Source organism: Hypomesus transpacificus, chromosome 18 (assembly GCF_021917145.1).
Source record: "Hypomesus transpacificus isolate Combined female chromosome 18, fHypTra1, whole genome shotgun sequence".
NCBI lineage: Eukaryota > Metazoa > Chordata > Actinopteri > Osmeriformes > Osmeridae > Hypomesus > Hypomesus transpacificus.
In genome coordinates this window covers 4875223-4887203 of record NC_061077.1, presented here as the reverse complement: position 1 = coordinate 4887203, position 11981 = coordinate 4875223, and the positions used below count along the sequence as shown (strand labels likewise).

At 45.2% G+C, this 11981-nt stretch overlaps 2 protein-coding genes across 4 annotated transcripts; one reads left to right on the top strand and one right to left on the bottom strand.

Moving 5' to 3' along the window:
- Positions 1-33: 33 nt before the first annotated feature.
- qars1 (glutaminyl-tRNA synthetase 1) lies at positions 34-5932 on the bottom strand. Of its 2 annotated transcripts, none has more exons than XM_047039236.1 (23): positions 5766-5932; positions 5197-5347; positions 4955-5064; positions 4736-4811; positions 4591-4655; positions 4408-4461; positions 4191-4266; positions 4031-4102; positions 3836-3921; positions 3619-3705; positions 3422-3521; positions 3150-3228; positions 2834-3073; positions 2445-2537; positions 2214-2351; positions 1994-2081; positions 1673-1819; positions 1481-1582; positions 1305-1397; positions 1028-1158; positions 853-919; positions 642-767; positions 34-517 (listed from the first exon to the last, which is right to left on the bottom strand). In XM_047039236.1, the coding sequence occupies exons 1-23, from the start codon at positions 5874-5876 to the stop codon at positions 467-469; spliced, it is 2343 nt and encodes a 780-aa protein (XP_046895192.1). In that variant the 5' UTR covers positions 5877-5932; the 3' UTR covers positions 34-466. The 2 variants fall into 2 exon arrangements, with proteins under 2 accessions (XP_046895192.1, XP_046895191.1); XM_047039235.1 differs by having other exon boundaries at positions 4203-4266.
- A 166-nt stretch (positions 5933-6098) lies between these two features.
- ogg1 (8-oxoguanine DNA glycosylase) lies at positions 6099-9126 on the top strand. 2 transcript variants are annotated; one of them, XM_047039942.1, is made up of 8 exons: positions 6099-6350; positions 6518-6676; positions 6874-7253; positions 7350-7529; positions 7769-7947; positions 8071-8218; positions 8401-8450; positions 8542-9119. In XM_047039942.1, exons 2-8 carry the CDS (start codon positions 6567-6569, stop codon positions 8734-8736), a joined length of 1242 nt encoding a protein of 413 aa, XP_046895898.1. In that variant the 5' UTR covers positions 6099-6350; positions 6518-6566; the 3' UTR covers positions 8737-9119. The 2 variants fall into 2 exon arrangements, with proteins under 2 accessions (XP_046895898.1, XP_046895897.1); XM_047039941.1 differs by lacking the exon at positions 6099-6350 and having other exon boundaries at positions 6357-6676; positions 8542-9126.
- The last annotated feature ends 2855 nt before the right edge of the window (positions 9127-11981 follow it).

Below are 11981 nucleotides of genomic sequence, written 5' to 3'. Positions count from 1 at the left end.
ATCACAGATGATTGCAGGGAGACAGAAATATTATATACTTAAAATTTTTATTCATGGTTTCTTCTCAAAATTGTGCCACCTTTCCAAGGTAACAAAAACACAACCACATGTGGGTGCTGGAAGAAGGTAAAACACCATACCTCAGTAAGAAAACCAGACACTGCATGTAAGCGCATCTTTTTGTGTGACATCAATACGGACTATGAAGCTCAATAAAAATGTTGCTGTAAGACTCTTGTTTTCTGCCAAGGTTTATGATCATATGAACAAGTTTGTCTTAGTAAACACAGAAATAAAGAGGGGTTGTCACTGCTGATGTTTAGAACTCCATTAGAAGATTTTACTGGTGAGATGATGCTGAAGCCTGTTCTGAGTCTTCACTGTGAAAGATGCCTCTCAAACACACATTCAAAATATTTTGAAGGGCTCAAGGGTAGATGGTACAGCTTGATCCTGGGCTGTCGTCTCAGATCTTCCCAGGATCCTCTTTAAGGGTAACCGTTCTGTTGAAGACGAGCTGTAGGGAGTTGGAGACTCAAGTTTATTTACATTCATGGTTTTAACAAATGGACACATTAGAATGTTGTGGAGTGTCTAGAACCAATAGCGGCCATTGTCTGTCTAATGTCAACTGGCTGTACCTTGTCTGCAGTGCTGTCAGGGTCCAGGGAGAAATAACCCACTCTCTCAAACTGGAACTTATCGAAGACTTTAGCTCCTCTCACTGAACTGTCCACTAAGGCACTGTCAATCACCTGCAAGGAATTCTAATGGAAATAAACAAACATGTTAGACTTGATTCTATCTGGTACATTGTACATGGAGTCAACTGAAGTACTTTAACATACTTACAAGGTTAATGTCGCTGAGAAAGCCCCCAGGCACCTCGGACAAGTCTTCAGGATTTTTGTGGAGGAATCTGGAGGCAACCAAAATAAATTTAAAGAAGCTCAACTACACAGCTGCGATCGCTTGGCTTGCAATACAAGGGGCGACAATCAAACACGCGGACACTTCCGTCACTTACAGCCTTTCATAGAGGCGCACTTCACACTTGAGAGGCTTGCTGACCCACTGGATGAAAGCCTTGGGTTTTTCTGGAGCCTCAGAGGAGCTGCAGCAAGTCACTTCCAGCTCCACCACCTTACCTTCGGAGTCCTGAGAGACAGACCGGACAGGTGGACATGGAGATACTGTTTGGGTTAGGAAGCTATTATAGCATATTAGAAACATGGACTGTGTCCAAAGTCATTGTCATGTGTCTATTAGGTGGTAGTGCAGATGCAGCCTCAGCGAGATCCTACCTTGATGACCCGCTGCACAGAGACAACATACCCGGCATGCCTCAAACCCACAGGCTGATCTGGGGTCAGACGCTTGTAGCCCTTCTCCATCACCTGCAGAGAGAAAATGTCAGGTACACACACACACACACACACAATACTAAGAACATCTGGGAAGTCACTGTTCACACACAGACCTCTCTGAAGTCACTTTGTTCGATGAAAATGGTGCGAGTGAAGGGAACCACATGGCTGCCCATGGCTTCGTTGGCTGGGAAGTCCGGTACATGCACATCCATCTGGAAGAGAAAAAAGGAAGGCAAATGGAAAGATGTATCTCTGTGTGAACGATACCCAAATAAGATGTGTATGTGGGTGCCAGTACATACCTGTGTGTCATCAGGTAGGTTGGTGATGGTGACTTTGAGCGGCTCCAGGACAGCCATGGCGCGAGGGGCGCTGTCGTTCAGCACCTCCCTCACACAGGACTCCAGAAGGTGGGGCTCTATCGTTGCCTGAGCAACTGTCACACCCACCTAGAAATAAATCAGTCATTCACTAATAAAACCTTCCTCTCCTGAAGCCCATATAGCCCCGTCATTTTACATCATCTTATTCATTAGGCAGACAATTTTACCCAAAGCAACATACTAACGGTTATACAATAACATCCCTTATTTCCTCTCCATGCATCCATCTACATTTCTCACCCTTGCACAGAAGTTGTTGATGGCCTCAGCTGGGAAGCCCCTCCTCCTCAACGCAGTCAACGTGAAGAGTCGAGGGTCATCCCAATCCCTGCGTAAACACAACCTCACCAGTTCACGCATGTACTCTCCCACCTATCCACATCAACCCAGCATCTCTTCCCTCCACACACTGCTCCAACTTCACCATGTATAGAGGTGTTAAGGGTACTGTAGTTCTGACCTGACTTTGCCTGTCTCCACCAGTCTGATAATCTTCCTCTTGGAGACGACAGTGTAGGTGAGGTTCAGACGTCCATACTCCCACTGCACAGGACAGTACACATCCAGGGCATTGCAGAGCCAGAAATATGAGGATCGTCTGGGAATACATATACATGTATTTAATTTTAACAGATTTAAAATACACGCCAACCAGATACAACTACCACACACACACACACACTCAGCATACCTGGCCTGGAACTCTTTGGTGCAGAGTGAGTGTGTGATATGCTCAATTGAGTCACACAGGCAGTGGGTGTAATCATAGGTGGGGTAGATGCACCTAAACAGAGAGGAAGCAGAGCAGGGTGAGTCCCAACAGACTGTGTGTGTGCGTGGTCTTCTTTAACCATCCTTGCGGGGATCAAATGTCCTCACAAGTGTAGTAATGCATTAAAAAACATGACCTTGCGGGCCCTTTTGCAGGGCCCCATAACTTCAAATGCTTTTTTCCAGGAGGCGGCATTGAGGGTTTTAAGGTTAGGGTTAGGGGTTCGAGATAACACATATTGGAGTAAACGGCCAGGCCCCATTAGGAGAGAAAAACGAAGTGCGTATGTGTGTGTGCGTGCATCATACCATGCGTCTCCTGTGCGATGGTGTGCTGTGTATTTGATTCTGTAGGCCACAGGGTCCAGCTTGCCATCCTCCATGACCATCTTCATCCGGAGTGTTGCCTCACCCTCAGCAAACAGGCCTCGTCTCATCCTCTCAAACAGAACCAATGACTCCTCAAAAGGTCGGTCTCGCCATGGAGATGGGGGTGGGTTATGGCCCTTCAGCTCCTCCCCCCTTTGGTGACACACATAGGCATGGCCCCTAGGAAGAAAAGGAAACATGATCATGTAAGGATACAATTTAAAACGCAGTTCTATCCCTCTGGAACTCTACTCACCTGCGAATAAGATCAGCTGCCAAGTCAAAAAGGCACTGGAAGTTATCTGATGCATGAGTGACAGCATAGGGTTTATAACCTGAGATGGAAGGTATAAAAAGATAATTGTAATACAGTATGGGTGTCATCTCTCTTACACACTTGTGCAGGCATTTTAAGTACTTATGTTTTTAGAAGCAACTCAACCAACAGCTCATTCTAAAATGCTCAATTGCTTTTCAGATGTTGTGCCAATGTTGCAACCCTGGCCGATGTGGAAAGACTTGACTTACCAAGCCACTCCACCATGTCCCTGATGCCAGTGAAGTACTTCTCCTCTTCCTTCTCAGGGTTTGTGTCGTCATACCTCAGGAAGCAGATCCCATCGTTGGCCTTGAGGGAGAGCAACAGACCATGAGGACCACAGGACAGAGGAAACTGCTAAGAACCTGTACAGTGCAATGGCATCTGCCGTTAAATAGGGTTTTACCTTAGCGTAGCCGAAATTGAAGTTGATGGCTTTGGCGTGTCCTATGTGAAGGATCCCATTGGGCTCGGGAGGGAAGCGAGTGCGGATCTATAAGAATGTAAATGACAGACAGGAGCAAAGAAACAGAATTGTGAAATAGTTATGCCTACATTCAAGGCTAGTACATCAGTCCCAGTAAGTTGAACCCATCACCCTCATCAAGCCTCATCTTGCCTACCTGTCCACCAGTGAGCTCCAGATGTTGCTTTAACAGGTTCATGGTGTTGGGAGTGACCACATAACCCTCCGTCGTATAGTTCTCTCCTGCAGGACAGGGGTCAGCAGTCAGGGGTTAGATGAGAGACACAGAGGAAATAACCACCTCTACATAGCATGCTGTAGATAGGCAGCTTGTTTGGGGGCTCAATCACACCTGGCTTGTGGAACTTGAGTGCTTCTCCTCTGAGCTGCTCCATCAATGATTTGCATTCTCCTTTCACATCTCCTACCGGAACACATTTTAAGGATCTCATGACATGACCATACAGAATACAGTAAATGTTCCAAATCTGGGTGTGATGTTAAGTCTGGACCTGATTTGTTACCATTCACTGCCAGGTCCTCCTTCTTGACCTTGGCCTCACTCTCAGGGGCTTTGGTCTTCTGGACCTGCAAAGGTAGTATCACTTGTTACCCTTTGTAAACTTAACATTGAAACATCACATTATAAAATGGCTTATGGGTTATTGGGTGTGGTATGTAATGGATCTGATAGTGTCCAGTAGTAATAGTCTTGTTTTGAAGTGCTACCTTGGGTTTCTTCTCCAGGTCAGCCTCAGTTTTGGGGCCCAAGAGGTGTAGGACCTGAAACAGCAAGGCAAGGGAAACATCTCACAGAGGTCCACACATAGTAATACATAGCTTGATCTATGCAGAATTAGAATACTGGGACAGTCATTCGCTAGGACAAAAAAACAAACAGCATTTCCTCACCTGCATGTCCACCTCGTTTTTGATGATCTTTCCATCGGCCCACCTCAGAGCTGCACGAGCCTCCCCTGTACAAGAACACGTCATGAGACCCAGACAAGCAAGAACCAGGATGAGGGTGTGAGCTGACACAGGGCCGACATCTTACCCATAAGCAGTCCCATGTTGAAGCGGTACCTCTCCTTCAACAGCTCTTCCTTGTATTTCTTGATCACAACCTCCACCTTAAGATCATTTGGCATCCAGTGTCAACACTCTAAAACAATATAAGCTGCTATTGCTAAAATGGGGAAGCAGTATACAAGGTTTGGAGCTTTACTAAGTCTGAAATTAGATTTGGGATAACACGGTACTGTGAAGTCCTTACCGCATCCTCGATCTGCTCTGGGGTGACAACTACTCCCACGCCACAGGCAGACTCAAACTCATTCTGCTTGATTGGATCCTGGGGATGGTTTTTCACAAAGTCCAGGGCAGCTAGGCAGAGGGAACAAGTGTGCCAGTATAATATAAATTTAACAACTGATCCAGTGTGTCAATTCACAGAAGGTTTACTGTACCCCCAAGTTCCTAGGAGAATGAGAATACACAACAGGAGCTTAAATGTACCTGCCAGCTGCAGCTCTGTGTTGATCTTCCGTTGGGCAATGTATTCTGCAAGGAAGGTCAGGCGTTTGACATCTTTGAGGCGGGAAGCCATGGTGTACAGCAAGGTCCCCATGGCTTTGTCCACTCCTGCTGCCCCATGGACCTGGTGGGCCTATGGGAAAACAGTCAAGTATTGGTGGTGATAATTTTCATACTGAAGCCATGTCATGTTATCCACAAACTTTCCTTTCCACTCTTGATAGAAGTACAAAAGTGAAATAAAGAGAGAGAAGCAGCAGAGTCTGTCAAGGTGACAGTTTATGAGTTTTGGTAGAGGTAAAAAATGAGTCAGAGGTGCAAAGTGAAAGCAGCGTAAGAGGTTACTCTAGTCTTTTTCGTGAGATCAGATCAAAGTAATTCCCCGAAAATAAGGTTTGAAATGATATTTAATTTACTAGAATAACAGATAACAGACACTAGTCCAAACTCAGAGCATTAACTGCGGATTGCTGTTCAGTAAGATTTAATATGGCATGAGACAGTCGCATATCGAGATAGCATTATACTCGACCTCCATTATTAGTTCGTACCTGAGCAATAGCGTCCTTTAGGATAGAACTGAGACCTTCATTTTTTAAAGTCTCTTTTGCTTTTTGCTCTGTCAGGCCAATAGAAGTAAAAAGTGTCAACGAATCCGCCATCTTTACCAGTCGCACACCGGTAGACACGCTGTAGCAGGCACTTTTCACTGGAGGGGTGAATGTAACTTCCTCTATTTATGGAAGAACATATGAACCAATCATACACCACAATATGGAAGCAGCATCCAATCATATAACGATGTTGGTTTGAGTCGTCTACCTACGCTATCTGAGTAAGCCAATCGTTGAATGTGTTTACATCAGATGGGGAGGGATTTCTCCAAATCGTTGTATGTTGCATCAGCTACATTCCAGACAAGAGTAATATAAAGTAGCCTATAGTAGATCCAAGGTCTATATTATGATAAGTTATCCTAAGTGCGCTGTTAGTCAGTTTGAGCAGCATTTAGTACGCTGGGTCTGCTGCTCCAAGAGCTGCATTGATGAATAAAAAAAACGAACGGTGCGATCTGGTTTGTCCAACAAGTTTTCAAACTCCGTGAAAGTCATAACGGGCCCACATATTGCACAGTGGTAGGCGTAAACGCGTTGTTGCAATTTAAAACTTATGTAACATAAGATAACTACATGCAAATGAATTCTACACTATTATTGGTCACTGCTTAATTTACATCGGTAAACTTTACGGTTTAGGCAATGTTCTACGTTTCAATCTCAGGTATCTTTCCACTCCTCTCTAGGCTACACACAATGTGGTGATTTAACGCCTGACCATCTTCATACTCCACAATGTCGCAACATGCGATACTCTCAGCTGGCATGAAGGCTTGGCGGTCTCTGGCCTGTGCGAGGTCCGAGCTGAGGCTGGACCTCACACTTGGCTGTGGACAAACCTTCCGGTGAGTTACTGACCCCCTGCTGTAATGTCACGCACCACCTAAACAATATGGGACACATAACCCCTTTACATCCTTTCAGCCCCCTCGTCTTGGTTACGATGATTTAAAACTCTGTCAACTTTTTAAAATCGAATCAGACAAGTCGTTTATTCCTCTAGTATTGCACATGCATGTTTGTAAATGTCTACCCCCTGCAGCTGGCGCGAGACAGGTGAGGGCCACTGGACTGGAATTATGGGGGGACGAGTGTGGACTCTCACTCAGACAGACGAGGCTTTGTGGTACCACACCTACACCATCCCAGGCCATGCAGGAGGAGAAGGGGGAGGGGGAGGGAGAAAGAGGAAAGTGGCATTGCCGGCTCCAGGGCCCAGTAAATCAGGGAAGAGGTTGAAAGGGGAGGCAGCAGAGGTAAAGGAGGAAGAGCAGGACTATGTTCCTGTGACTCCGGAGCAGGATAGTAAGGAGGAGGAGATGCTAAGAGACTACTTCCAGTTGAAGGTGAAGCTGGGAGATCTGTACAGGGAGTGGGGAGGAGCAGACCCCCATTTCAAAAACATCTCTAACATCTTTACAGGTAGGCCGTATGAAAGCGAGTGAATTTCATGACTGTATGTGTGCACGGCCGTGTGTCTGAAGGCGTATACAAATTACCTGTGTGGGGGGTGTCCAGGTGTGCGTATGCTGCGTCAGGATCCCACCGAGTGTCTGTTCTCCTTCATCTGCACCTCCAACAACCACATCTCCCGTATCCAGGGCATGGTGGAGAGGCTGTGTCAGTCCCTGGGCACCCCGCTGTGCCAGCTGGACCAAACCACCTACTACGACTTCCCCTCGCTTCAAGCCCTCTCAGGTACCACCAAGGGCCACTAGGAATATACCTCCATTTGCCATATTTCTCTCTTTGTCTTTACCTTTTTGTGTGTATTATTTACCCTTTTTCTCTTCAAATTGTTGTCTTTCTTACGTCTTTTTGATTGATTTTCTGTAAGCATGTGAGCCATTTGTGGTCCAATGTTGAATAGCAATGAAAACCCGATGATGCATTTCAACTTGAACAACCTCCAAAATCCTCTGTGCTTGGACTGACAGACAGCAGTGTAGAGGTGTGTCTGCGGGATCTAGGTTTTGGCTATCGGGCCCGGTACCTGCAGCAGAGTGCCCAGCAGATTCTGCACACACACGGGCCCCAGTGGCTTGAGAGTCTTCGTAGGACTCCGTATGTGCAGGCCCGAGATGCACTGCGCACTCTGCCTGGGGTCGGCCTCAAGGTACAGCCAGTCAGCATCTACACAAGATCATGAGTTTCCACCACTGTTTTGACTAAATATGTTATGTTTACTTTTCATTTTCTCGATGGTTAGTAAAAGTGTTACTATCCTTTCTCCCTGTAGGTGGCAGACTGTGTGTGTCTGATGTCCCTGGACAAGGCATGTGCCGTGCCGGTGGACACACACGTGTGGCAAATTGCAAGGCGGGACTACAACTGTGCTGCTGGCAGTGGGCAGAAGAGCCTCACCGACAAGGTCCACCGTGACATTGGTGAGAAACACCTCGCAGGCTTGACTGCAGTCTCCTGAGCTTCACTCCTCTGTGGGTTTTAGTGAGTGTAGGATTGTGTTCCACCATGTGTAAGTCCTCCTTCATACTGTACCAGTAACCTCTCACATCAGCAGCTTTTTTTGCTAGGTCGTCACTGATTAACTGATTTTGTTTCTGCACAGGGGATTTTTTCAGGCAGCTGTGGGGTCCTTATGCTGGTTGGGCGCATTCAGTGAGTGGTATAAGTGTGCAAACAACTGAATTAAATGTTTTGAACATGCAGGGGAACCATGAATTTCACACCCTGACTGTCTCCATCTCAGGTTTTGTTCTGTGCTGATCTCAAAAAGTTCCAGAAGCTGAAAGAAGTGCCTTTTCTGAAGCAGGAGGATGAGGAGGTCAAGGTAAAGACTAAGATGAAGACATCTGATATGGGAAAAAACAAGAAAACCAGGATAACTTGTGACAGAAAAGTAAAAAATAAGATACTGGTAAAGAAGGAGGAGGCAGATAAGTGAGGTCAGCAGAGTTGAGGGATTCAGGTTTATCTGTGTTAATACAAGGGCTGGTTTCTCTGCCATGCTCTGAGCATTACTTCTGACCAGCAGGGCTGTGGGATGGACAGGCTTTGTTCACTTTCTCAGGTCACCGCTCACCCAGAAAACTGTTGAGATTTAAAACCTTACTTCAAATGTGCAGATTAAATCTAAATAGCTCCTGAACACTATGTTGCACAACATAAATTAGGAGACAACATAAGTTCAAAATCACTACAGGATTGTCTTATTTGTTGAGAAAATTGATAATCTGTATTAGATATGAATTGATATGTAATAGATTACATAGCATAGCATTTTTACTTTTTACATATAATGTTTCCAAGTAAAATAAAAACAAATGTACCAATGTCCCGCTTTTCTCCTTCTTTCTTTTAGACAGAAGCAAAGCATCATACTGCTGTGCACTTTCTACCTCCTAGTCAATCAGTTCATTTATTGTATTCTACCAGTGTGATGTTGTTGTGAGTTTCAAAGGGGACCTCTAGATGGGGATAAAGATACAACACAGTATCACATTTCCTTGGCCTTTTGCTTTAAATATAATGTTCTATTTATGAACAAAATGTGACATTCTGTTAAGCTCATGTTATGCAGTACTTACTGGCCCTTTGGGCCATGTGCGTGATGTACTGAGCATTGTTGATGTCTGAGTGTGTGTACGTGTAAAACAACAATTTGCCCCTGTAGTTCTGTACACACTGCACATTATCTAGCTGATTATACAGTGTATTTCTGTGCATCTGTCAATTTGTGTCCATGCAGCTGTGGATTGGCACAGTTTGTGTACATTTATCTATAGGCATTAGTCAGCTGTGTCAGCATGTCTGTTTATAGTAGGGATTGCAGTTATCTGTCATCACTTCTTTGAGCTATAAGTGCTGGTGTCTGGGAGGGTGTTTGTGTGACTGTTACTAGGAAACTAGCTTTCACTGGGAGAGAATGCCTGTGTTACACAGTATTTGTTTTTTTTAATCATCAGTAATGTTCTAATTAATTATATTTATTACCCAATAACAGTAACAGCTCGTCTACTTATAGGCATGCTGTTACTGTTAAAAAGATACTGTGAGCAGGTGCGTTCAGAGGATGCACGCATGCATCTGTGCATTTCTCTGTGTATGGGGGGTGGGGGGCATTCACATTAATGTGTTTATTTGTGGAGGCTGTGCAGCCATGTGTGTTAGTGAATGAATGAGTCAGCTTTCATCTTCAGTCCAGTTGAGTTGGACCAGAGCCAGGCCCTGCTTAAGGGCACACAGAGGAAGAACGAGATAAAAATAGTAGTGGGGAGGAGGAGAAAGGATGACAAGAGGAGGAGAAAAGAGCTAGAAAGGAGGAAGTGTCTGACACAAACCAACTGTGTCGGCAACATTTTCAGCAGAATCTACAGTGCACAAGCATGCATGCACACAAACATGCTCACAAAGACCAAAATAACCCTATGGTTACGCAAGAGAGGGTTTTCATGTAATATCTGCATTCATGTAATATCTGCATACATGTTTGTGCTGAAGGAATACAACTTAGTGAAACTCCTGATATCCTACTTCAGGGAGGTCTATACTAATCCCAAACACGAGGGGGCACACTCCTTGAGCCCCAGCACAAAGAGGCGCTTGTGTCCAAAGCCAGATGTGCAGCAGTAGGGGTGTGTTTGCCTGTCTCTGGGCGGGAGCACGTGTGGATGTGGGGTTAAGACAGACCAGTGGTGGTATGCACTATATGAGTAGTGCGTGTGTTTGTGTTTGTATGAGAGGATGACTCCATGTGGTTCTAATTGTTATGGCTGACGTCTTTTTGTACTCTTAAACAGATTGACAGTGTGAAAGACAGTAGTACAACATGTGCATTTCAAAACATTTTTCTTTTCTTCCCTCCTCAATCTCATACACTGACACAGACTGGGCTCTGCACAGGCCTTTTCCCCTCTGAAGCTCTCTGTCTTAATCACCCTCACAAACATGCACACATACACACACACACACACATACACACAACCAAAGCACATAAAAGCTCAAAATGGTTTGTCATCTACTGTTTCACTTTTCTTTGTCTAATCATAAGGCAAGTGCTAGCTATTACCCCTGGCCCTGAAGAATAACAGATGTGATACAATAATAGTCTCAGTTACAAAGCCTTAGATGGAGCTCCATGGAGTTCTGCTCTGTTATAAACACATAGATGGTGCCATGTGTGTTCCCTCTTACGTCCCCCCAGATCTGATGTAACCCAACCCTGCTGGAGGGAGAGGGGGAGACTGAGGGAGAGTAACCCCCACATGGAGCTCCTTCTTTGGGGCCGGAGTTGGGGATTATCCCCGAGTGTCTAGACAACCAGGCAGAGGCCAGAGCTGAAGGAGATATTTTAGAGCTAAGCTCTCAATGATTCATCTGTGTGGTCACACATTAACATATGAGAACTTGGGGACTCCCTTACGGAAGAGGTTTATCACAAATGAGAAAACTAATTTAGTTCTCAATAAGATTGCTGATCATCTCCTGCTTGGGATCTGTTTATGATTAAGGCTTTATCTATACCAGCTATTGGGGGGTTGCTTCCTATAGGGATGGGTTAGATTTCTGTGCCCCCCTGGTAGGATCAATCCTAATGACTACATGGAATGCACCTCTCACATTCTGGTACCAAAACGTTATGTAAACACTCTACCTGCAGTGTGTGTATTTTCAGAGGCATGTGCCTGTGATTTTGTGTGAGACTAAATGTTTTTGGACTAGTTAATTCACTCTTTCAGATCAAGGACATTTTGCAAAGATAGTGTTGATCTAACACATATGGCTCCAAGACTGTTTGTGTCTGGACCTCAGGCATACCTCTCTCTAACTGGGTATATCTGACCATCTCTACTCTTCTCCCTGTAAGGACATGTCTATCTCCGACATCTCTCCCTCTGAAGCACTCTCTCTTTCTAATTCCCCTCAATATCACTCCATCTTTCCCTTTAGGGCCCTCCTTATTTTCTCTCTCCAACCCTCCCCTCTCTCTAAGGCACATATAGAGCTTTTCTTTTATTCCACATAGGCAGACAGATGGACACCCGGACCAGCCTGGTGACTCATGGGGTCCTTCTGTGTGATTTCAACATGTCAGCTGTATTGGGCTCCCAACTGATACAGCAGATTACTGTAATCTTGTTACCAAAGGAACGTAGCTAGATAATGCTATTCACATACCACAAACACACG